We start from the raw sequence: 27,675 nt of genomic DNA, 5'->3' as shown, positions 1-27,675 counted from the left end.
ACTGACAATCCTAGTCAATTAAGATTGGAATAGAATGCACCTGCCACGTGCGAGGTTCAAACTCACAACCTCAGGGTTGACAGGCTAGTGATACAGCAGATGAACTACTTATAGCACTCGGCCACCCATGTCCCAACTTGATGATGGAATCTGTATTTTATGAATATTCAAGTTGGTAAACAAACAATAATTTCTACACCGTCTCCTCACCTTGTTTACTAATGTCATGGAGTATATAAGGAGTTCTGTGTCACCTCCATCTTTCTCATCTAAAATACTCATAATATTTGTCCAAGGACTCAAACCTGTAAAATAATACAAGCATGTAATACATGAGAAGCAAACTATTTTGATACATCTAATTGTACAAGATAAAAGTTGTTAGTGACAATGGTAGAAACTAATTGTTTTAGCAAATCTTCAAGTCTTTAAATTGTTGAAGGCTGTACGGTGACCTATAGTTGTAAAACTTCTATGTCATTTGGTCTCTGGTGGAGAGTTGTCTCTTTGGCAATTATACCACAACTTCTTATTTTCAAATTTAAGTATATTTATTATGTTTATAAAATCTCAATGTCTTTAAGTATTTTAGAAAATCTTTATATCTATAAGTATTTTAGCAAATTTTGAAGTTTTTCAGTATATTAGCTAATCTGCATTCCTGTATGGTTTATGAATTAAATGTTAAAATCTGGCATACAAAAACTTGATAACTTGATGGGACTTAAAAGACTGTGTCTGGAAATATAATTGTCTTTCCTTTTACTACTAATGTGGGCATTGACAGGATTAACCTAGAGTCAATATCTTACTTCTTTTCTTTCACAGGAGGTGGTGTTTTACAGGTATGGATCAATGATTTCAGGGTCACCTAGATGGTGGGGGTGTTTCACAAAATATAAACCAATACCAGGCAGTACTTTATTCAAATTTGTGCTCAAATTCATGTCTGTTGTAATTTTAATAATATTATTGCATTAATCAAGCAATAGGGTGTCTGTTGTAAGGGTGGGGCAGCATATGCTGTGCTCATCCCCTCTCTGATCCCTCGACTTATATCAGACTATATGTATAAATATGTGTATGTTCTTTTATAAGAAAAAGTTAAAACATATATTTGTCCTCATCTTCTTGCAGGTTTTCAGTGTTCAGTTAATCTTTATTTCAATCAGATACTACGAAAACTGAACACAAACAAGCAAATTACAACCACCTTATTACCTACAAATAAACAGACCTAGTTTTGCTATTATCTTTAGGATCAAATAGATTTGAGATTTGATATAATTAAACAGGTCTACTAGGGTGATTATTTAAATCTGATTGTAAAAATGATAAACTTTATCCATGTGTATGGTTATTATATATGTCACATTCTAGCAGTATGTCCCCCATCTTCAGTTATCAATCAACAAAATGTCAACCAACTTAAAATTAGGCCAAGAAAAACAAAAATGTGTGCTTCTCATTCAAATATTTCTGTTTTTATAAGATATTACTGTATTTATCCACCACATTGACAAAGGAAAACACAGGTGGTCAGGAATTTAGAAATTAATAAGTTTGTATCATTTTCAAATTTAATTTTATCTACTGAATGAAAATTTGGGAAGCAAAAGTTATAATGAAAAGCAGATGTGGGCTACACCCAATGAGACAACCCCCCAAAATTTAACATACTTTCATTTTTTAGACAATTTAGAACATGTTAAAGATATTTTATAGGCAATTGTTCATTGTTTAAGACTGTACTTCTACACTATCATGTCTTTTAATTCCTTGTGTTGTTGGGCTACTGTCATATTGACGTGTATCCCAACATCTCCTTTAACTCCTTTTATTCATGTATATTGTAAGTGCTAATGTAAAGATAAGATGCTAGCACTTTTTAAGGTGTGACAGAGAGAAATTCACATGAACTGTATTTCTGTCCCAACTTTATTTTCTGAGGTAACAGGCCGAAGATTATTCTAATTCACTACTTTTTTTCTCTCAGCACAAATTTGAATGATATAACAGTAAATGACGTCAGCCAAGCTTGACTTGCCTGCAGCCATTGCTTTTATCTGTATTTTTTATTGACCATTTGATATACTAGGTTAAACTTCTGTCACAAAATTTACACCTATATTCACGGCTACTTTAAGATCCGAGTTTTGTTTGTTATTTTTGCCTCCAGTGAAGGAAATGACAATACAAACTATTAGTTTTCACAGAGATACAATCATGAAAACATTTGGATTTTAAAAAATAATTGTACTTGAAGTTTAACAATAATACTATTAGTCCCGTCTGTTGTTAAATTACATGACATTTTAGAAGTGTAATTATCTTCTTTTAAACCCGAGAGAATACAATGTACAATAGCTGTAACTATAATTATCAAGGTTTTAAACTTGTACATCCTGGACAAAATGAGTATGTGTCAATGTGCTATCCAGAATAAATCTGTCAGCAGAATTGTTTCCTTTCAATAAATTGTCTACTGTTTATTTAAAGTACAGCATTGTAATGATGGAATGGTAATATGACCAGTCAATGTTCAAAATTACTCTTTGATGTCAAGGTTTACATTAACATGATTAAGAGGTCAATATTATTGAAAAATGTTTCACTGCTAATTTCAACTGTGTAAACACATTAGAATTGTTGCATTTCTGCTTAAACAGATGCAAGTGTATATTTCATGTGTAGTCCAGTTTAAAATGTAAGGTGTACGTGCATGTATTTTCTTATTTTTTAATCAATCAAGTCATTTTATGTTGAATCATTCAGATGGTTCTGGGGTGGGTTGTTTTTGTCATCTTACTGACATGTATCTCATTCTATTAATAACTATCATAAAAGTTATAGAAATTGTTATATCAATAACATTTTATACCTAAAATTTTACTATTTTTGTATATTTATTATTGAAGTAAAGTTAAAATGTACTTTTGCAAATCTAGCCTCTAAAGTGATGACCAGTTGACAACACTAATTCTCCTTGTTACACAAATTTGCAAACACCAGAAATCAGAGGTACTCTATCTACATCATGCATTTCCTTGTTGTGAAAGTGATTTCCCTTGTAAAGTCACAAATATGTCATGTATACTATTTACCTCTACGTTTATCTACAGAATTAATGGCTTGGAGAAGTAACATCGTGTTCGTCTCTGTGTACTCAACAAATACCAGTAATAACTTCAGTGATGTCTTCACTACCAAACGAAACTGAAATATAAACAAAAACGTCATATCATCATTGAACTCCTCAAATACAAATACTAGTAATAATTTATGTGATGTCTTCACATCCAAATATATATTACACAGAAATAGAAATAGCTACATTAAGAGAAACATATGTTATAAAATTCATTTGGTATACATGTGTACAAGAATATGGCTTCTTGGCCTTCACATGTCCAGCAGTAGGACACATGCTTAGAATAATTATTTTTGTGCATCTGAGCCTTGTTTCTTAATGTGGTCAAACAAGCCCCCTGGTTAAGTAAGAGAATGTGCCCTGACCATGAACGTATACAATTTTTTTTAACACCTGACCTGTTCTGACCATAAAATCTACATTAATCCTAACCAAATGATATAAATAGCTGTGAGAAAATTTATACAGATGTTTATCCTGAATAGGGTCCACATAGAAATCTAATTTTATTTTTATTTATACAAATATCTTCACTTTATATTTAACTGAACAGAATAGCTATTAGTAGCTTTTAAAGTATATATAGATATGAAATGCATAAAAAGGCTTAGCATGATTTGGGTACATAAATATTTCATAACGTGAAAACCCAAAAAAGACATACACATATGAATATCATTTATAATTAAAGTTTGGTCAGTACAAACGCTCATTAAATCCAGATGTGGTATCTATGTGCTCTGGAAGGGTGTGCACTTCCTTTCCCACAGGAGCATCAATTGTTTGTAATATTAAAGGTCAACATTTTCACATAACTGAATGCCAACAACTGATTTCCTGTCATTCAAATAATATTACACTCATTTATAGAAATATGATTTACTTGAGCTTATTTAGCTAAAGGGTGAATTTAAGTTCTTCCTGTGTTTATCACAAAGGGAATTTTATATTATAAACAAAGCCACAACAGGGTCACAGTCAGTCACAGGAACTTTCCCTGTTGTTTGAGGGCTCATCAAAGTTAGGATAAATGTGAGCCCTTCTGGTCAGTTTCCTGTTTTATGTCTGAGGTTCAGTCTGGCAAGTAAACAAAGAGTTTTCTTAAAACAAATGATATAGTTGTCAAATGTTTCTACGTTTTGTGAATTTCTTTCTATTGTGCTATCAGGTGTAACAGAATTCAACCAGGAAATATCTGAACAGTGATTGAAATTATGATTGGTCTATCATATCAATCCATATTATCTAGAGATGGACTCCTAATAGTGAGCAAAGGTACACACATGTACATTGTACCCTTCAAAAATAGGACCTCAGATAACAGAACACAAGTTGGGAGAATAGAAAATTGATTAGACAACAAACATTCTGATATTTAATAGAACAGAAAATACAGTTATCTATAAAAGTAATAAATCTTTTACTTTAATGTTTTAACACTGCCGAATAAAGATTAACAAAATTTCTCTAATTCTTCGTCAATTTATCCCTTTCTGCACCCATTGTATAAAAAAAATTTAATCAACGTGTGGTTCGTTTGATCTCAGTTCTTCATTGGTTAAAATCCGATTATGACGTAGAATTTTCTTGCTTTCCTCTGAATTTCCTATTGTGACGGCATGAAAAAAGGCGACCATGCCTGATGACGTCACATAGAAAGAACACATCTTTTTGCAGATCATTCAAAAAGAAGGAAGAAGTTTGCCTGCATATTGTTTGAAAATCATTAGAGAAACAGATTCCACCACCAAATCTCGTGTAATACGATATTTATCCACTCTCGACAGTTAAATTTTAAATATTTAAAACACTCGGCAAGCCTCGCGTTTTAAATTTGAAAATTTAACTGTCTCGAGTGGATAAATATCGTATCACACTCGATGCAGTGGTAGAATCTATATAGAACAGTGATATTTCCGTGATCTTGACTAAGGACAGCAGTTATTTGTGGCTGTCAAACATAATACAACTTGTCATAGAACACATAATATTGATGTGAACCACATTAATTTGTCATCTAACATATGTTTGGGGGGTTATCAACCTTTAAGCTTTGTCACTAATTAATAAACCACAATGTCTTTACCCTGGTTTAAATCTTATAAAGATTCAACAATAATCTTGCACTGACTTTTCAGAAAACCTCATTTATTTCATACTTAGATACCTCAAAAACCGTCTTAAGATTTGATAAATATTTTCTCTACCTTTAATTCAATTTTTTTTCTTCAGTATGTTAGTTTGAGTGGGATAGTATGTGGTTATTCATAATGGGTGTTGTATCCATGTCATAACACAATTAATTGATTTACATGATATTCATTTATAAAATTGTTAGAATTTATTATAAAAGTCAAGTGTTAAGGGTGGGAAAAAAATCCCAATAAATTCTTTAATATAAATATGGAACAAAATCATTCAATTACATTTAACATTTTTCCAACAACAATCTGGGACACAAATCTGTCACCATGATTATAAAATAATTTTCGATATTTGGAAAACATTTTTCAATTTCAAATTCATTGAATTTTCTGTTTGATAATCCTATTGAAAGTTGTGATTATCAAACTGTCGTCAATTTTCTGAGTTGGTGATCACTTATACCTGAAGTGTTGCGTCACAAATACTTTTAACGTTACAAGTAGAGATTACGATGTAATATCAATTAGGATAACAAGTCGACCCTATGTAAATACATTTTTTCTAAATCCCCTTAAGTGAAAACGTTTTTTCAAGTAAATGTCACTCCCATGTATTTCTTTGTAGTTACACATAGTAAACATAAATAAAGAGAAGTGAAAGTACACAACAACCTCCGTGTGTATCACTGGACAGAAAATAATGAAATGTTAAAACATATACAATTTTATTTGAAAACAGTTTTGATAAAATTGAATTTGTGTCTTGTCTCTTTAAGAAATATATAAGACCAAAGATTTGTTCTTTTAACTGAACATTTTTCTAGAAGGAAGTCATCTTACATCAAAAAACATGGAGACCTAAATGAGAAAACATGAGATTCCTTTGACAACCCTTTTGTCATCCCTTATTACATAAGACCTTATAAATACAGTTATTTGATGGTTTCTTCTGAGGATCATTACCAAGGTTTGAAACCTGATGAAATTCATGACTCTACAGTCCATAAAATAGATGTCCCCTACTGAAACCATAACAGTTGATGTCTATGGTAGGTCTCGCTTTGATTAGGATACCTACCATTGAGGATAATAGTGAATACAGCCATTGGACGGTCTCATTCTGATTAGGATACCTACCTTTGAGGATAATAGTGAATACAGCCATTGGATGGTCTCATTATGGTTGATAACTCCATTCATACCATCTACATACAGCATTACTTGACCCAAGGCTGAAAAATAACGATAATAGAAGTATGGGTATGAATTTATTCAAAGTGAACCAAATATTCCATTGAATAATTTGCAGTTATTGCTTTTGGAATTAAACAGAAAAGTTTGTAGGAGTTTAGAGCTTCATGTATCAGTGAATACATCAACAGTATGGGTCATTAGAATATGTTTCAACAAAAAACATTCACTTTAAAGAATTAGATGACTCAAAATGCCATGATTTAAGGGTAAATAGTTTTACACATGCATTTTTTATAACAAAAGTTTTATATTTTTTTAACTTTACAGATAATAAAAAAAACTCTACTGATTTTAAACACTACAAGAGGAAAAATTAGAAGTTTATTCCAAAACATCATCATGACTATACTAGGGTCAATTGGTGGAAACTACAAAATCAGGGTTTAAAAAATGTGTATGCTATTCTGCTTTCTTCTGATTCACAACATGAGTTAAATGTCTTTTAATTTGTGGAGTTTATATATAGTAAAGGCTGTACTTATTGGGTTTATTGTTGAGAAATGTAAACATCTGTCTGGAGTTTGACAATACTATTTTCCTCAACTAGATATATTTCTTTTCCCAAGGACAGTGAGGGGTCAATGATTGCATGTATTTAAAATTTACTTTAAGATTTAGTATCTTCACAAAATTGAAAATAAAGCAGACAAAAGAAGTCTTATTTACTTTTTAAACACACCTTTGATTACTGAAGCCTAAATGCAGTAATGAAAGCTTAAAATGCATATTACCTGATTATTGATAATATTTAAATGGCTTTATAATTCTGTTAGTCACGATTACCAATAAGAAAATTAAATTGGTAGCAAAGTTTTATTCCATGTAAAGGTATCTATAATTGAATTATAATTACAAGAAGATTGACTAATCTCTGAGTTGATATTATACCACAAGAAACCAGGTGTACATTAATATTATTTTCACAATATTATTGTTTTTCTTTTTAGAATAATTTTCATAGATGTAGGTTAATACTTCTTAATTTTGTATAGTAAAATCATTCAGGTCAGGGGATTTATATGAAAAGGACTAATCTATTTCTTTTGACCATTTCATATGAATATAAGGTGATATGAGGAAAATATCAGTGAGACAGCACCCAAACAACACAGAAAAAATTCAGCAACCAACATTATCAAAAGCTCATCTAACTTAAGCATAAAGACATATGGGAAATAGCTTCTTCAGGGATAACAACTCAGAACAGATATATCTATTACGTAATATGTCCCACGCTAAGAGGATGAGATTACTTCAGTGCAAACTAATATACAGTAACTTTAATAGCTTACTAATGTAACAGCTATCCAAGAAGATATTGGTAAAAATAAAGCACTGAATAAGATGTTTATCACAAAGCAGAGATTGAGAGTTGGGTTGGAATTTGACTATACACCTGTAGTTGACAATTTTTTGCAGGGTCTTGCAATCACAAATGGACTATAGACAACATGTACGAGACTATATGACTCAATGCATTGACAATAGGAATACCACTATCAGCTATAGTAAAATTTACTTATATGCCACCATTAAAATCACCATGGCTTGCCAGTTTACAAAACAGTGGAAACTTAACTACTACCCCTTTAAGCTTCCAATGCCAGTAATTGGCTTACGTTATGATGGCATGACACTTAACCCCTAACGAGAGGAATTGTGCTTGATTTTCATATGAAGGAGACATGTTATTTTTTATCAGTATAATCTGGAGCTGGCATGTCAGTAACTGCTAGTAGTCCTTTGTTATTTTATGTTGATTATTGTCATTTTGCTCAGTTTCTTCTGGTACCTATTAAAACATCAGACTCGAACTTCTTTAAAACTGAGTTTTATTGTGCGTATTGCTGTGTGTTTGTTTATTCAATATTGGCTAGAGGTATAGGGGATGGTTGAGATCTCAAAAAACATGTTTAACCCTGTCACCTTTATGCGCCTGTCCCAAGTCAGGAACCTCTAGCCTTTGTTAGTATTGTGTGTTTTATAATTTTAGTTCATTTATATGTTTCGGAGTTATCATTTAGGGGCCAGCTGAAGCCCACCTCCTGGTGTGGGATTTTCTTGCTGCATTGAAGACCCATTGGTGGCCTTCGGCTGTTGTCTGCTCTATGGTCGGGTTGTTGTCTCTTTGACACATTCCTCGTTTCCATTCTAAATTCTATTATGCTAATTAACCTGCTGTCTTTCTGATAAATACACTTGTAACAGTTGAAACATTATTTCATTACATTATATTCTTTTTTTAAATGTGCAGTGAAGTACTTTATGTAATGCACATATATAGCCATTTATTACATAATGTACATCATTGCACACGAAGGAAAATTAAAATAAAATGACAACAAAGGGACACTGTTTAACACATTTGCATTAAAATGTTATTTATCAAATAGACAAACAACAAACACCTAGAATAAATCCTTATATAAGAATTTTTCCTCTGAAATAGTGTCAAGATACCTTTATCATGTATTATTTTGACTTCTGATTAAACAAATTGAAATAGTGATTGAATTACATTTGACAGGACAAAACTGCAGTTGTTTACATCTGTTATTGCACTTCAAGAGCCGTTAACTTACTCTACCCACAAGTTGTGCTTAACCCTGCATTTCATTGCAGAAAAAAAAATTCCGAGTCATTAACATTTATCTTGGATGTTTAAAAGCACCATTCTTTTTTTATTTGCTGTTTCTATAAAATATTTTGGAAACTTCAGGTGACATGGTTACTAATGCTTGTTAACAGGGAAAAAAGGGGTGAAAATGTGATTGGTTTACTTCCGGTGATGGTTTATTTTTATTTGAAACAAAGATAAATTCTGCACAATTTTTTGAAAAGTGCCAATTTAACAAAGACTAATAGGGGAAAATCAATGGTGGTACTACTCCTTAACTTGAGTTGTTGGTTGTCGTTTACCCATACCAGTAAAACAGTCTTACAACAATAACAATGTTCTCATTCCCACCCCCTCCCATTCATACTACATTAAGTTCTATTTAACCTCCCACTTAGTACTCTATTAAGGTACATTATATTTAATTGAAGTGTAATAAAAGGCCATAATGTAGTGACCAGCCTACCATTACAACTTACACTTAACGTTCTGACTAGGTGACGTCAAGAAACTCAAGATCTCACCTAAAGACAAGACGATCATCACTTAACCACAAGAATATTTGTTTTTATTGTGCATATATTCTTTACCCAGAGCTAATTGTGGTTAGCATGACTAAGCATTTTGGTTTTATTTTATTTGCTATTATATATTTATAAAATGGTGTTATTAAGTGTGTTGATTCTTAGACTATTCCTTACTGTATATTACGGACATAAAGTTCTTCACATGGAATGACCAGTGAGACTTAAATGTCTAGGACTAGGTTTTTAACTTCTCAACTATCAATTAGCTATATTCATCTTTGTAAAATAAAATAAAGTTGTATCAGACATTTTTAACAAAGAACTAGCCAATTAAAATAAAACTGATTAGGAAGAGTGTTATAAGAGTTCTAATTCTACAAACAGGAATTTGTATGAATTATTTATAGGAAAAAAAACATAGTAAGCAAAAGATGACAGGTCTTTCTTAAGTTGTATGTGTTATACATAGTTTCTAAAGAGGTCAATGGATTGTCAACAATGATCCTTTTAAGCCCACTACAAAATTGAAGTGGATGAGGAAATGAATTATGTTACTAATCTTAAAACAAACAAATCCTTAGGAGGTCAATTAAAATTTTATAAACAGTGACTCAAACCATCATTCCCTCATTAAAAGTATGGCAACCTTTCAGTCTCCAAGAGGATAACAGACAATGAGATCAGTCATATCTGTCTTTTGAAGTTACCAACCTTAAGACACAATATTTAGATATACATTTGTATTTATTTTTATACTTAAAATCCTTTAAACAAAAGTCTGCATTCAAATCTTAAAAATGATCATCAGCCAACATCTTCAAATAAACAAAACAAAAATCATGAGAAATGACCAGGCCTTGCAGTAATAAGAATTTCAATCATAATTACTGTACTACCTCAGAAACCAACTAATCAAAATACTCGATTTAATGTTTGGAGTACAAATTTAGTAATCTGAGTACTGATTTAAGTTTTATGACCAAGGGCCCTGGTGCCATTGTATTCGAGTATATTTTGGAAAAGAATGAATGCTGTTGCACTTTTTCATAATGATGCTGTTTAATTTCAAAATTAAATGCAAGCTTTTATTGTGAATCTTCCACAAATTGCCATAATACAGGATAAATTAATGCAGATTCTTTACATTTTGAAGGGGAAAACTAATTGTATGAGTTATGGTCCCTGAACAAGATGGGCTTTACATAGTTCAAAAGTAATTTTGATTTTTCTGAAGATTTTCACTAGAACATATGATATAATAGTGGTTTGTGTTGAAGACAAAATATGGTTTGTCTTTAAGCAGTTTTGATTCAAATTCCAAGACTATTTCAAGTAATTTTTTATAAGCATGTATATCATTTTTTTTTTTTTGGGGGTGGGTGGGGAACAGCTACCTCATATGTTGGATCAGCTAAGAAGGAGAAAAAAACAATCAAATGACGATCATAAAATGAGAACAGTTAAGTCCTTCTAATAATTAGTCCATGAATATCAGGAACATATATTAGGAAACTTGGCATAACAAAAGAGCTGCATTGGATCGAAATCTACCTTATGCAAGTGGTGATAGTTACATATACATGCATTTCATTATGATTGATTAGGTAATAAAATTCTGACGTTTAAGGTAACTTGTTGGTCTGAATTTAAAGATTCTTACATAATATCCAAATTTAGAAACGGTTCAAGAACTTCACCCGCAAAATTGTAAAAAGTGAACCTACACTTCAATTTATCTTAAGCAAAATAAACCCCAACAAAAAACCATGGTATAACTGAATTTTTACAGCATTTTAAGTATATAACAACAATTTAATTATACATTTTATAGGTTTAAATTGACTTTGTTATTTTTAACTTCATGATTTAGAAAAAAATATTTATGACACCAAAGAAAGTGTTGACATAACAGGCTTAAACTATTTATCAGGTGCTATGTAAAGCACACTTCAACACATAATCCAAATACCACTGATGATCAGGTGTAAAAATAAACACTCGCCATAAATTTCTCTGTTATACGATTTATTGTTTGAACATTACCATAAAGTTTTGTCCATATAGGTATTGTTATAAGTTTTATATCCGTCCATATTTTTACAATATAAAGCTGTATATAAGTACGAAATTAAATATGTATAAACACTTAGTAGGAAAACATCACTAAATCAATATTACGGTTTCTCTTTATTATTCAGGGGGTCAATGTCTTCTCATAGATTTGATTTACCAATAATTATTAATGGGACATTAAATATTACAGTGTTGGTCCTTATTCTTGGTTTTATTTTCAGTGACTACTTTTACTTTCTGGCTATAAAACGATCTATATAGAAATGAATTGTCTTTTTACTACTTTTTTACAAACAAACAAAGACTGTTTTATTAAGTGTGTAGATTACAAGAATTGTGATTATTGTATTCTTGTTTTCTTTAAATGATCCCTTATTCAACAGAGGCTTCAGAAATACTCAGACTGATACTCATAATCCTTGAAAATCATCTTCACAGATGTACTTCTTTATAAATTTCTATGTGTATAATATATTGACAATGCATTTGAAAACATTTGTCTCAGAATCAGCAAGCTTTACACCCTTAACAAAAACAGTCCAATAAATATCTCATCATATATTAAACTTCTTAATTCTTTGAAGTATATGAATTATATGCATGAAAATGAAATATTAGTTACTAAGTAAACATTTTTAAAAATTCCTACTTAAGATGAAATATTTATAATATGAATCAATACCTGTGTAGTCAGGTAACAGTTAGATACTATTGACATTCTTGATCAATTTGCAGGAAATAAAAACTGATACTATCGGGATAAATATATGACTATTTATTTGTGATTTCTAATTTATCAACATTTTTGTTTATTTAAAATGGGCAGAGTACAACTTAACTAAATTTAATTTATAAGATGTCATGAAGATCCCACCTGTTACTTTTGCAAAATCATTTTCAAATGCAGGAACTTGTTTATTTAAAATGGGTAGAGTGCAAAACTTAACTAAATTTAATTTATAAGAGTTCAAGACGACCCCCACCTCCCATCGTTTTGCAATATCATTTTCAAATGCAGAAATAGTCCCTATCATATTTAAATTAACCAGGATGTTCTCAACAAATAATTAATTGATGTAAAATTGTACCCTAAAGGTATCCAATAAAGTACATAAATTGATATTCCATTACCACAAAATATGTCCATTATACACAAACAATGGAAAGAATACACCATTCACAAAAAAAATGCAAAACAAAAGTAATTATATACAACACAGATGTATAAAGAAAAGAATGCTTTTGTGTAGGTTTGCATTTTTAAAAAATATGCAGTTTTAGTTATATTTATTTTGTTTCAGTCTAACCAAATGAAAATATATGGATTACACATATATAAATAATATGAATCCAGACAAATTAGAAATTTTGTAATCTGTTTAAGTAATGAAAATAAATGCCATTTCAGCTGTTACCAATACATGTATGAATGTGATTTAAATTAGAAAGATTTTGGAATCTGCTAAACTAAAGGTAACAAAAATATCACAAATACTTGCATTTATAATGATAACATTATCAAGCTTGATTTAAGAACCTGTTAAAGGAAAGCTGACACTGTTCCTGACTTTTAATTAACACTCAAGGAAGCAAAATAAAATTCTACCTCTTAAAAACAGTCAACTGATTTTCCTTGTTGCCTTCAATGTTTCTAGGCTTTGCCAATTGGGCCTAATAAGCAGGCAATATATATCCATGGGCAAATCATAACATATAAAACTTACCACGAAGTATATAGTTCTGATAATTCTGGTCAGCCTCAGATCCAACTTTGATAAGACAATCCAATCCATCATTGTTAACAAACTCATGAACCAAATCTTTATCATCCTGAACAAGATATAATGAAGAATTTCTAAAGTTAGTCAAATTGTCATTTCTATTATACGGTATGATCAGTACCATGTTTTAAGGAAAACTAAATTTCAGCAATTTAATCTGTGCATTGTTTAGACATGCATTAAATGTGTAGGATAAATTCATCAAGGTTTTTGACCAACAGAGTTATTTTGAAAAGGAAGTGCATTTATGAATGACTTAGAGAAGGAATTTCTAAAACTGTTACAAACATGTACTTGTGAATGAATATTTCAAACTGAATCATATACTTTTTTTTCAATTTGATGTGGTTTAACTAAAAACCTCATTCTGAGGAGTTATAACTATAAAAAGATTTTTCAAACATGTCTGTGGTTTGCTTGAAGTGTCCTACATGCAGAAGTCGAGTCCCCATTCAATATCACAAGAACAGCCATTGTTTGAAGAGGCATGATCACAGCATCTGTACATATCAACCTGAAGACTTTGAGTCTCCTTGCTCTGAATTCATCCATTCACCTCAGGTGGTCTTCAAGTCCTTAAGGTAGATTACTATTTTGTTTCATGTCATATAATAAATGCTAAACACTAGTCTAAAGTCTGGGACTTCGTGTCAACCACTGGAATGCATGTAATAATGTCTTCATAAGATATATGTTAATTATACCTGAAATATCTGCTTGAGTGAAAATAAAGCTCTTCTAAGTTCTCTTCCATGTGAATTCAGAAGTTTTTCTGAAATAAAGAGAAAAATTGAAAAATAAACTGTTTCAAAAAAAATTTTTAAACTTTAAAATTCATATAAAGTGAATGGAGCAGGATAAGATCATATACACTAGATGTCTTTCCATCTATATTATGGCAGTCAGTTTTTATTTGTGAATGAACTTAAACTGTAAAGCTGGAGTGGTGGGATAGAACCTGACAGACCTTAAGCAGAATAACTGACAACCGTAGTCAATTTAAACCAGAGTAGCATCTTATTTTCATCTTACTTTAGACAGCAGAAGTAAACATGTTTACTGTTGTCCAGTAATTTCACTGAATATACCTAGACAGTCTCAAGAACAGGTTAAAGGTCAATACAGATAATCAAATGACAGATTATCTTCACAGGACTCTTTACCCCCTAGCTTGACTTGGTCTTTGTCTTCAGATAGAACATCTTTCTGAACATCCTTATCTTATTGTTTTGAGTCAATGACATCAATACACCTATTACACAGTTGAATAGATGTGACAATCATTTTATTTCCTACTGACCATTTTTATAAGAATATTCATCTTACAACTAGTATAGCATTGGACAAGGGTATTTACTTATCATAAAATATTTAACATTCTTAAGGAGACAATTTAACAACAATTATCAGTGACCTGGGTAAAATTATCAATACTAGCTATAGATTTAAAACTTCAAAACCAAAATGAACAATAAAAGGAAATGTAAACTTCAGCTTGATTAAGGTTGAAATGTCGTTAAGATTGCCCTCAAGTGTGGTATGTGTCAACACTTTACTGCAATAATCACTGTAGTCTAAAGATGTTAGTAAATAAATTGTAATACTTATCTACATATATATATTTGATTTAAGGACCAAGGACCTAGGTATTGGATAATTAGGTACACTGTTAGGCCAATTATCTGCTGTATTGAACCAAACCCATAATGTTTCACTCTTACTTGACACTTCTATTGTAGTCCAAAAATGTTGTTAGCAAACAATTTTGTTGAAATGATATTGACTTTTTACAGAAAATGTCATGATAAAGCAAAATATTTTCCTTTTCTAAACTTAGAAATGTTTTCAAAATAAAAAGCTGACACATTCCATAAAATGATTATGACCTGAGAGAATAACTTGAACAAAACAAAGTCTCTCCCCATTTCATTTTTTTTTTTCTTTTTGGTTCTCAGATATATACAAAGGGTACAACAACAGTCATATTATAATATATAATCTTATTAAATGTGCATTTCAACATCAATTTCTGTACTGTACACTTGTAAAGTGCAAGAAAGCACATGTAGCTCAAAAATCAATAAAGGTAAATTTACAGATAAAATTATTCAAATTCTCATAAAAGTATGGATCAAGGAAAAAGTTGTTAGATGTTTTGATAAATATGATGTAATATATGTTATAATTCTGACATGGGATTTGACAAATTATGTTGTAAAACAGTCTGGTCTGTTTAACAATTAAAAGTTATGGTTGACTTGTAAAACAGCTCTTTACTAAAGTAACCATGAAATTCAAAGTTCTGTTGCAATTGTTCAAATCTAATTAGTACACTTAGTAGTATTTCTTAAAGAGAATAATCTAATACAGAATCATACTACATGATCTTGTCCTGTATACCAGAATTTTTTTATTATTTTTTGGGGGGGGGGGGGGAGAGAGAGGTGGGGGACAAAATTAGTTTCACTTGCAGAATTGTGAATAATGACCAAATCAGGTATTTAATTTTAATGTTGCCATTGGGATATCTTTTAAAATTGTAAATTTTTGAATAAATTAGATAAATAAATAAATATACATTCATACATGTATTCAAATCATGTTACAGATCTTTATTTAAATGTAAATTTCATATGCAGTCGTCTAGTTTTCAAAAGCTGACAACATAAAATTTCTATTCCTTTTGATACTAATACAGTACTGTCAAGACTATTATGAGTCATCCACTCCATAAAATACAACAACACGAAAAATCAACAAAAAGTATGTATATAAAGAAATTAAATATATATCTATTCAATATATTTAATACTACACCTTTGTTGACAAAGAAATCTAGTATACATGATTTATCATTTTTTATTGACTTTCAAATATTTATTACACCTTAAATGCAGTAACTATTTAACTAGTAGACACAATAAGAAATTCCAATTATCTAAATAAGGTATGATTGGGTTAATATTTATACTTAGATTAGGGTTTAAAGACCACCATAAGACAGTTATACACTCAGATACCTTTTATGATCAGTGACAATGAAAGCGGAATACCACAGGGGGTTATGTCATAATCAAATAAGCTTTAAAAACACAGTTAGATAACATTAAAAAGGATTATATCATTTGTTTACTTGTTGACAAACATTGGAATGAGGATTTAATGGAGAAAGAATTCAATAAATTACTTCATAGATATCAGATACATCATTAAATAACAAGTTGACAATATTATAAGTAGAAATACAGCAATATTCACCAAGGATGATGTTATGAAAAATCATGTATATACTATCTACACAGTTTTCAATATTAAATGGCATTCTTAAAAAAAAGTAGTAGTTTTGTTCATGAGATCCGGTCCCCCTAAAGTCAGTTTATCTATTTTACATCCCGCACTAGTAAGTCAAAAAAGTTTGGGATGCTTGACTTTGAATAGGACTTCACTTTAAACCAGTAGGATTTTTTTTACACTACATGTAATATTTTGTCATCAGATGTATGTTTAAATATCAAATAGACCCTCTAGCAAAAACTATCATATTCCTCTTTTTATATACGTGTATATCAATAAAAGTTAACTTAAAAAATATTACGCTGATTTCAGCATTTTGTTTATATCAATATTTGCACATTGAACATGTTGATCATTATTACAAACTGAAATTAGTTTTATATATGAGTCATTCTGAATCATTTTGGAAACATTTTATAATATACTATATGTACATGTAGCAGATTGTCTTCACAGGGAAAATGGAGTTAAAGAAAAAGTATGTGTATAATCAATCAAATTTCTTTTACAAGGTCATCAAGTCCTCAGTATATACTAATGGATATGATTATTTACCTATAACTGCATGTACTCTTACTGTCAGCTGTGTTCTTAAAATCAAAGCATTCTTCCTTCTAAAAATAGAAATTAAACATAGATTTAGGTACATGTGCTAGAATATTGCTACGGCATAGCCAAGTGCTTATGAAGTTGTGATGAGGGCCTGACTTATAAAATTTCAAGTTTGACAGTACATGTATCAAATATAAGTCAAATAGGTCATTTATAATACATAAGATTCCTGATATTCAATTACCATGATTACAGTGTGACTAAAAAAAATATCAAACTAAGGCTTACACAGAAAGTCTGAAGAAAAATCATTTGCTGATTAAATTCTAATACTGCAGACAAAATTTTGAATGAAATTATCTTTTTAATCTTATCATGTCATATTTTCAAACAAGTTTCAAAAAGATAATATATGTAAGATTTTTTTTTTCAAATTGTACATGTACAAATGTATAAATTGAGTTTTTATTAAAATAAAGACAATGAGCTATAGATGTAAATCTAAATTAACTTCTAACCAATATTGTATACATTAAACGGTAATTGCAATATTGGCTAGAATATAAAACGGAAGGATACAGGAAATACAGGTTGTATTTAGTAACATGTCTGATAACATGAGATAAACTTTACATGAATTTGTTGATAAAACCACATGCTGCTTAAGATTTGTACCAGCCTTTTAACATTCTTCAACAAAACATGCATTTCTGATCAAAGTTTGGATTCACTCAAAAACAAACCAGAGGCTTATAGTGGTCGATGTACAATTTCATCTCTTATCTGATTAATAATATTACTAAAAGCTATGATGTCGCCTAACATTTGTCTTCTGATAACTTTTAAGAGCTAAAGATAGCTTACTGCTTTTTGATGCAAATATCATAAATCTGTCAGTGTGGGACATTTCATATTAACTATCAATATTTTTGGATAAAAACACACATGTATATCATACATGTCATACAGCTTGAATGTGGAACAAACAGCAACTAATCTTAACAATAAAAAATAACCTAAATGAACTAAAGTATTAATTGGACACCAGTGACTGCAAGAAACTAAAACATCACTACCAATACTACCAACTCGTTGGACAGTTAACACACATAAATTTACAATTGATGTAAATAAAATATTGGCTAGAATATATGTACAGGAACAAAATGTGGATGGGTTAAGCTACTTTTATCTGCATGAAAGTTTTTCTATCTCATTCCCTTCATTTATGACCATGATAATAGAATTCCAATTTCAACTGCATTATCTTGGAAAAGCTTGTTATGTTATACATGTTATATCCTGCAAGACATTCAGCACCTTAAATGCAAAATGAGTTTAGGACAAAATGGGTGTCTTGGTTTTACTATAGACTAGTTTTAATCAGGTTAGAAATTGTCAAAATGTTTGTTAGTTGATTGAAGCATTAAATCACACTCTGTATGAAACTAAATGAAATCTATACCTAAATTAAAAAAAGTTATTAAAAATTTCTATAATTTATATGTACTAATCATTGTGCAAACTTCACTCGGTTCCCATTCTTTTGATTGCTACAAACACCATTTGTAAATCCTTCAACTGATTCAAACCTCAGAAAAATTTCACACCATTCAAAATTGTAACAAATTTTAAGTTGCTGCCTTTTTAAGGAGAAACAAAAAATCTCCAAGGCAACAAAAACATAACATACCTTTCTTCACTTTGTTTTTTGCTACAATAAAATTATATTACAGTATACATTGTAGACTGGTACTGAGAATAACTTCAGGGGAAATAATCTATATCTTAACTGAGCTTACTACATGTACCAGAATTACACAAATTTATGTTTTTGTAAAAAAGGAACACAAATTGAAATAATTCTGATATCCTTAAAACCAATTGTTCTAGAGAGAGATGGACAGTTAAAAAGGAGTTCAAAAATGAATATTCAACTTTAAAGGTTAACCTACATAAACATGAACATGTATTTTTATCTAGGGAAAAAACAACACAACCATAAACCCTGAAACAATGTGTCAGTGTCTTGCTTAAACATGCAGCAAACTCTACTGTGAATAACGTTGTATTTTGCCACAAATAAATAACAGTGGAATATGAATAAAACATATCACTGTATTGAAACACACGTAAATGCCATGTTACAGCATTGTAAGTTATTTCTTTAGTTTCTTTCAGCAATTTTGAATGAAAGTTAAGCACAAAATGTATACTAGACAAAGACAAGTACTAACATTATAGTATACAAACTAGATATGTACATTTATACAACAAAATAATGTCAGCTTTAAATTTATTTCTTAATTAATCTAAAATTTCTAACATTGCATGACGACGACAAACACTTATTGTTAATCTCATGACATCAATGACAGACATTTTGGGCAAATTGATGAAATTTAAAAACTTACTGGTCTTGAAATCCTTCTAACTCTTCTCCTTGTTCATCTAAATTAGTTTCAAGATCTAAATAAGTTCCGTAATCTCCCTGAGTTCCATTGTGATAGCGGTAAATTTGTAATGCACAGTCTTCAAGCTGCAAAAAAAACAAGCTCATATAGTTTCAAGAAAAAAACAAAATAAAGTATTATGTACACCACCAAGTGGTACAGTTTACCAGAAACTTTAATGCCATCCTATTCATTAAAAGTAACAATTTTCAAGAATCATCAAAAGACTTTTCTATATATATATAAACCAATTTTAATTTTAGGAATATTAATACAAAGGACCTTCCATTTGTCAATGTACATGAATACATGATGTATGTAATTTATGTATGAAAAAAAATTTGAATAATTGTCACATGCATCACGTGCATATACAGTTACATGTAACATGTGTAATGGCATGTTCCTTCATTGTTGCAATGGAACAAAACCAAGGAAAATATAAATGTTATTAAAGGTGTACAATTTGTTTTTCCTTGAAATTTGTCTAGACTGGCAGGTTCTCTCTAAACTTTGCTGTAAGACCAAATGCAAAAGACTCATTGGAAAAAAACTTTATTTTTTATCGTTGCTAATTGTTGATTGACATTTCACAAAATGTATATATATTAAAACTAAATACCCAACACCCATGAAAGATTGCTGTTTCATATCTTATTTAGACAAATAAAAGAATAAATTAACTAATCAATAAACATGAAAAATGTCAATGAAAATATTCGCCCACCCTTCCTTCATTAAATATCCTGATTATGTGCATACAATCCAAGTCTTCACTGCATTAAATGTAAAAAAAAACTGTGTCTGCACCATTGATTACTTGAACTGTTCTTAAAACTTTCAAATAAATCTTCAATAAATTGTTCAGTAAAGACATCTACATGTACTTTGCACATTGTACATACTGTGGCAAGATAATGATTTTAAGTTTTTTCATCTTAGCTACGGAACTGCTGTTTACTGGTACAGTCTGTATACAAGATACATAGTGAAGATGAGAACAGTTGGCCTCTTGACATGGACACACATAAAATGGCCAAAATTGGCAAAAATTTAAAAAACAATATAATACATAAATGCATTTACATTTTTTGTGTTCATAAAAAGACATCAAGAGTTGATGATTATGATGCATGATTTTTTTAACATCCAGTGGCAAGTTAAATGTATATGCTATATGAATATACATCCTGTTAGACTGACACACTGGAACCGATTTTTAAGGTGCTAGCTCTCAAGGTATTCAACTGTCACTGCATTCATTTTGCATAAAGTTTATATAATTACTTCTTATATACATAATTGTACATATATAAATAAAGATATTAGAAATATAAAATCCCCATTATGAGCATGATGAAGTATAAAATACACATTAAACAATTTTTATAAGAGGGTCCTAAATTAGGACAAAAGGGAAATAAAATGACAATTTCAACAGGAAATTTTTTTTTTTTTAAAGCTTACACATTGCCTTTTTACCAATTTGCACAAAACTAATTTAAAAATAATAGTAATTAACGAGCTTCAAGCATAAAAACATGTGAAATAAAAATTGCAATCAAGTTGTATGATCCTTTACCACCCCTGATAAGATTCACATGAAAATCCAGCAACATACATGTATATAAATTTGTATGAGCATTTTTATCTTTAATTGTTGTACAAGCTTCCTTGACTAAGTTGATTTAAAAGGCTGCCACTATGTATGCATGTACATAAATCCCTTCGTTATTCAGAGCACCCCTCGGCTTGAGAGCTGCGACAGAATAGTGGAATCCATGTACATGCCCTATCAGGATTAATGGAGATGTATCACTAACATATTTATAACAATACATTGTGTAGTTACAAGGACAATCCCCATCCCAACACAAAGGGAGTGCTAGACACTGGAAGTCTGTTATTATGGTGGAGGAAGCCAAAGTACTGAGAGAGAACCACTAGGTTGTTTGGAGGGAACAGACAAACCGAAGAGATATCAGCAGATTGATCTCCAGGTCAAGGTCAGGGGCTACTTTGACCAACGGAGGCCACCAAATTACCCATTCTAGTTCATAAACTCCGGTCTGGGATCCAGAGATGTGTGTGGGAGGGTGAAAATCACCCTTCTGATGTATTGAATTATTCTGTGTTTTCATATTTCAAGTGAAGAAAATGTTGTTTGCATTATAATTATTTAGTACTTTTATTATCATTGTAATCCTTATAATAAAGCCAACTTATGGTTGTTGTTTTTTTTGTCAATATATACCCCAACTTAAGTTCTAGAGCTCAACAAAATGTTAAATTAAGAATAAGATGTGGTATGACAATTTCCTAATTAGTAATTCCGAATAATTTCACTTATTTGACCTTCAAATCAGCTGTTAGCAGAAACATTGAATGTTGTTGCCGAGTTTGAAATAAATTGATGCGTGTTGCACTTCGGTATCATATGTAAACATTTTTTACCTGAAATCAAGTTCACATAAAAGCTTTACACTTACTTTGTGAGGAGCTCCTAGCAATTTATGAACCCCTCCAATCTGATTTTGTAAAGGAACAGTCCTGTGAAATATGAATGAAGGCGGTCGAGTCGGTTCTGGAAAGTTAGTACTTGAAAATGGATCTGTATCATCCAAATATTGCACTCGACACTCGAAGGTCGCCATGTTTGATCTTATTGATTCCTCATGTTTGACCTCTGAACTCGATTGGTACTGTATTCCTGCGCCGAAACGCATTTTTTTTTAATTCCAAATGTTGAAACAACAGATTTTTTTAAAACAAGCTTATATGCGGTCTGTTTCACAAGAGATATTTCCAATTAATGACCAGTTATCAAATGTTGTATCATATGTCGGTGTGTTTTCATGGATTGTTTTGATGATTCATTTTTTCACCTGTGCGGAAGAACAGGTGTTTAGCAGACGACATTTACCTGGACCACATTACCTGTGATTTTTTTATAACATGTTAATGTGTTACAGTGTGTGTTATTAACTAATTAACACATTGCATGTTAAGCTAATGACGGTTATTAACCCACTTTTCCGAGTACATCTATAGAAATTCAACTTATTTAAAATAGGCTATTATATTTTCAACGTAGGGTACTAGAAAAAAAAGTGCTGAGACCACTAATGATGTTCTTTACCCTATTGTTTTCTTCTCTCTTTCACAAAATTGGTCGTAGATCAAACAAGGGTATAATTAGAAGATACCTATTATGATCTATTATTGCTTTTATTTATTCGGGTGGATCAGCAATACGATTTTGTGATTTTTAAAGCTATGATTACTCTGAATAGACTTAACCTGAGGTAATATGATTTTGTTTCAGATATTTTAGAATCTGTTTCTATTACAATATTTTCAACACTTACCACTTAATGTCTGTATGGTAAAAGTACAGATAAACAAGTTTCCAACAGATCTTAATCTGTTTTTAAATGTGAAATGTGAAAGCCAAGGATTTGTATAGTTAGACTTTTACTATACAAATCCTTGTGAAAGCTAAACTTGCAAATAAAAAATATGAGCATAAAAAGGCGTTACGAAAATTTTGGGATGGGTAAACAATCGTGTTATTAAATGATCTGAAAAAATCCTAGGATGTTTTCAAATAACTATTTGTCAATAAATCGAACATAATTTTAAAGTAAAAAATATCAATAAGAACGCTAGAATTACCTCCCTTACAATACTAAACTAGATGATCGTTTCTCCAAAATATATGATATTGCAAAAAAGATTTGTATGAAATACCAAAAGTATGAAAATTCAATGAAAACCATGCATTTTATTCAGAGATGTTTTTTTTTCTCTCCCCTCCCCTCCCCTTATCTCACATCCTCCCTTCCATCTTCTTTCTCAGCCACACACATTTGTGAGCAAGTAGAAATATACTAAGATGTATGGAAATCTCAAAATATCATTTACAAATAAGACAGAAATTTAATTTTTATAATAATACGTTCCATATTGAGAATGGGGAAACCCTTACAGCTATGAAAAGTGTGCTAAGAAAAATCGAATTAAAGATTTGCTGAAACCACCAAAATCATTTGCCAGAATAGGACAAGCAAAACTCCATTAGTTACGGTGGCTGCATATTTGGAAGTTCTATACAAAACCACTTACTATAGTTCGAGAGATTTTTGTATGGAGATACTAAACATTATCATTTGTAATGACAAAATTCATGTTTTTCGATTGACAGCTTTAACTTTACTTCGGTAATAAATAAGAGACGTAAAATGCCGTTAAGTAATTTAAAAATACTAGTATATTTTTATAAACAATAAATAAGATTTAAAAGGAGATACGTGCCGTGGTTTTCGATTTTCTAACGGGAGATGAGGGTGGACGAACGGACAGACGTATAGCAGCCACTCAAAGGGTGTAAATTAAAACCTCATTTTTTTGTAGTTACCTTTTTAACATCGACTCCACTGTTCTCCAACATCTCATTGGCGTTTGGGAAACCTTTAAAGTTGACATCGCTGAAACCTTCTGTTACCCCTGGTACACGTATGACTTTTGAAGTTGGTTTCTCACACAGTCGTAAGATATCTGTTATTGTAACTGATCCCTTATTCTTCTTTAACGTATCCCACATCTGCTGTCCAGTCTCGGAAATTGTTCTTCTCATCCTGGCATCTGGACCCCTGTTTGGTGGAGCATTAGTGATGGCAGCCTTCTTGGGGGTGATTGGTGAATCAATATCAATCAACTTCTCTTCTGCATTAAAATCACAAATTTCGCATAAGTTATAATTTGTGGCTGAAAAACTTACTTCCGCAAACCATTCTAAGCATTCACTTTCTGAATAGGACATATCGCTCTAAACTAAACATTCTCAAGAAGTTTTTGATTTATTTAGTTTAATATACATTTAGCGATTGAATCCAATTTAAAGTTAATAAAAAATGCACATTTTGCCATTTAAACTTAGAACGAAAAATGCGTTTTATCTCGCATTTCTGAAATTCGAGTATCGTCATATCTAGTCAAAGTTCGCAACGAAACATTTTGAATTTTATCTGTCAGCGAAAGATGAAAATCATATAATTTTGCATATCCTTGTAATAAATTATTGAAAAGAATCAACACAAAATTATGCTTATCCTTGACAAAATTCCACACATAAAAAGAAGAAAAAAGTGTAGGTATAACCTTGGCTAGCATAGAATACTGCAATAAAATGACGGGTTCACTTATTTCTTTTCTTGTTTCTGGTTATAACTTGTCAAGATTTATCATACACGTATATATAGCACTGCACTGAGAAAGCCCTTACTAATCATAATAAATATATCATTCTACTTACTTAAAATACAATTATACTCATAACATACATTTCTTTTTTCCAGTGCTTGGTTTTGTTTTGTGTGTTTTTGTCTTACTATTACATTGTTTAAAAATGCGCATATCTCACACAACTTATCCGACTACATTGAAAGAAAGATACAGGATTGGCACTTGCAGTTTATTAAGAAAGTATTTTTAAATTTATTTCAGTCAATTCGAAAAAGCATCTTTTACCACAAATGCGAATTTTAACAACGAAGAACCAGGCTACATGTATGTCTGTATATTTTTTTACTCTACACAAAAATTTCGCAACTAGCTGCTCGATATAAAGGATATATATATAAAATATGCCACCTATATTTTATTTTAACCCCTTTTAATTCATGCAAATGAAGAAGGGATCAATATTCTCTTTATTGTGAAACTTTATACCTATGAAAGTCTAAGGAATCTAATTCTTTGGAGCCTTTATGCATCGTAACCGCGCAAGAGCTAGACCTTGTGGTTTGTAAACGTCCTGTATCTTTCTCCCATGATGCTTTCACACGATAGAATGAAATTATCATTAATACTTTTTATCAAATAAAACAATACATAAACTCAAAAGCACTTAAAACAAGCTGAAATTAACGAGAAACTTCCACTTAAAAGATAGTTAGCGGAAAGATCTGGATGATGGTCATTGTGCTGTTTAATCATCCGCTAATCGCGTCGCGTTTCCTAAGAATTGGAGATCACAAATCTCTGTTTCAAGAAGGACAGAGTGGAAACATTCTATTTCAAATGTCGGTTCATGAAGGATAAACTGATCAATTCTATGTATAAATGATAAATTATAATTTAAAAAAAACACAAAAACAAAAAGATATTATTTGTGTAAAAAGATCAGTTTATCCTTTGAAGTATAGACGTTACAAGACTGGGGCTAATAGAAAGGAAGTGCGTTAGTGAGGAGATACTGCGTTATCAATAATTCAAGATAACTTGGTCCAGGTGAGCCTCTATTTGAAAATTCCCATATCATAGTATACATTAACCCGAATAATTCAGTCCCTCCCCGTGATCGACTCTCCCACTCGCGTTAATGTAGCCATCGCAGAGCAGTGGAATATAACGACTGGATTATTCGGGTTAAGTATACATTAGATTTCCCTATATTTACATTAATAAAACTGCAACGGATCAAAATTTAAAAAAACAATATATATATTGTTCATATAAATGTGTCTACAAATAAACCATCTTAGCTAGTTTTCTAAAGCTTTTGATTTTAGTCCTTTTGGGTAACTTGGTGTTTGTTTGTGTCTTAGCTAGATAATTTCTGTGCGTTACAGCGCTTTTCGAATTGTAAAGACATTTACCTCCCTTTGAAGATAAGCTGCAGAGGAACAACTGGACCAAATTATTATCTAGTCTTTGAATTAAAGAGTGTGCCTACAAAGTTGATTAAGTGGAAATTCCCCACCATTGCAGACAAAAATAGTCTGCCTTTCATGATGCCCAACAAAAAGCGATTGTACATTGAAAAGACGGACCCAAACTCTGATTCACATGAGATGTACTAGAACAATAACAATGGGAAACTTTGTGAAACTTCAACTGAAACACAAACCCAGAATTTCTTGTCAGCACATGCATATTTCAATCTTTCAATTCTACATCTTGTCACTGTCGATGCGAAATAGAGACTGGGTCCGTCTTGTTCGTCATATAAAAAATGCACACATTGTAGCGTTTTATAGCAACCAACAATAATGAATTTAACAATTTCGATTTCAAGAAAATACCTTTACTACTCATGCATAACCATTGCAGTGCTAGCACGCAGAATTGTTCAAAGATTTTATATCAAGCTTCTGCTGTTGGCAGCAATTTTGAAAGACATTGCACACTTAACGGATTTTTGCTTTGTGTGGTAAATATTTTGATGGAAACTCAAACCAAACCCAAGTTATTTGCAACTGAAAAGTACACTTATAATTTAGCTAGAATAAAAGAAAAATAATGCTGTTCTTAAAAAAAAAACAATTTGGAGGAATTACGCAAAAGGTAAGAAGACCACGTGAAGAAGACTTCAAAATCTATGATATATCCGTCAGACTAATGTCTTGTAAACATCTGATGATATAATTTGAGGTTAAATTATTTTTGAAATTTTCGAAATGAAGGAGTTTTAAGCACTTTACGAAATTTGAACATCGCTACTGCCGTCTTAATGTATAGCACTTGTTCTATGATAAATAGAAGGTGAAATGCTGATTTCTTATTGGACGAGAAGTTGTGAGTATATGTTTATTTATAGTGTGTATTCAAAATGACAAAAACAACCGAAGAAGCATTACCATTATCGTTAATAATTTGCAGTTATCACTTAAATGATTAAAGTTAAGAGGAAAAAAAACGTGCATAACACAACCACGGACCCACAAAAGCGGAATAGATACACCTTTTACGCTCACAACACACTATACTAGTATCGTAATTATAAAATAGAGTATACAGAAATTTAGAAAAGATGGACAAATAAAAGT

The 27,675-nt window shown here is 30.9% G+C and overlaps 1 protein-coding gene across 8 annotated transcripts in view; it reads right to left on the bottom strand.

The window, feature by feature from the left end:
* LOC127702477 (FH1/FH2 domain-containing protein 3-like) overlaps window positions 1–27,675 on the bottom strand; it is an 88,487-nt gene that overhangs the window by 24,585 nt on the left and 36,227 nt on the right. For 6 of the 8 annotated variants that reach the window (XM_052206687.1, XM_052206685.1, XM_052206689.1 and 3 more), the window contains 9 exons: window positions 24,264–24,571; window positions 19,808–19,932; window positions 19,087–19,107; window positions 17,397–17,455; window positions 14,252–14,319; window positions 13,491–13,596; window positions 6,433–6,527; window positions 3,105–3,216; window positions 211–305 (listed from right to left, as the gene is read on the bottom strand). In XM_052206687.1, coding sequence (XP_052062647.1) covers window positions 211–305; window positions 3,105–3,216; window positions 6,433–6,527; window positions 13,491–13,596; window positions 14,252–14,319; window positions 17,397–17,455; window positions 19,087–19,107; window positions 19,808–19,932; window positions 24,264–24,571 — 989 coding nt within the window. Of the gene's footprint in view, window positions 1–210; window positions 306–3,104; window positions 3,217–6,432; window positions 6,528–13,490; window positions 13,597–14,251; window positions 14,320–17,396; window positions 17,456–19,086; window positions 19,108–19,807; window positions 19,933–22,335; window positions 22,707–24,263; window positions 24,572–27,675 lie in introns of those variants that run through there. The other 2 variants (XM_052206691.1, XM_052206692.1) reach the window with 2 other exon arrangements.

Source organism: Mytilus californianus, unplaced genomic scaffold (genome assembly GCF_021869535.1).
Source record: "Mytilus californianus isolate M0D057914Y unplaced genomic scaffold, xbMytCali1.0.p SCAF_5, whole genome shotgun sequence".
Classification (NCBI taxonomy): Eukaryota; Metazoa; Mollusca; class Bivalvia; order Mytilida; family Mytilidae; genus Mytilus; species Mytilus californianus.
This window is presented reverse-complemented; position numbering and strand designations above follow the sequence as displayed.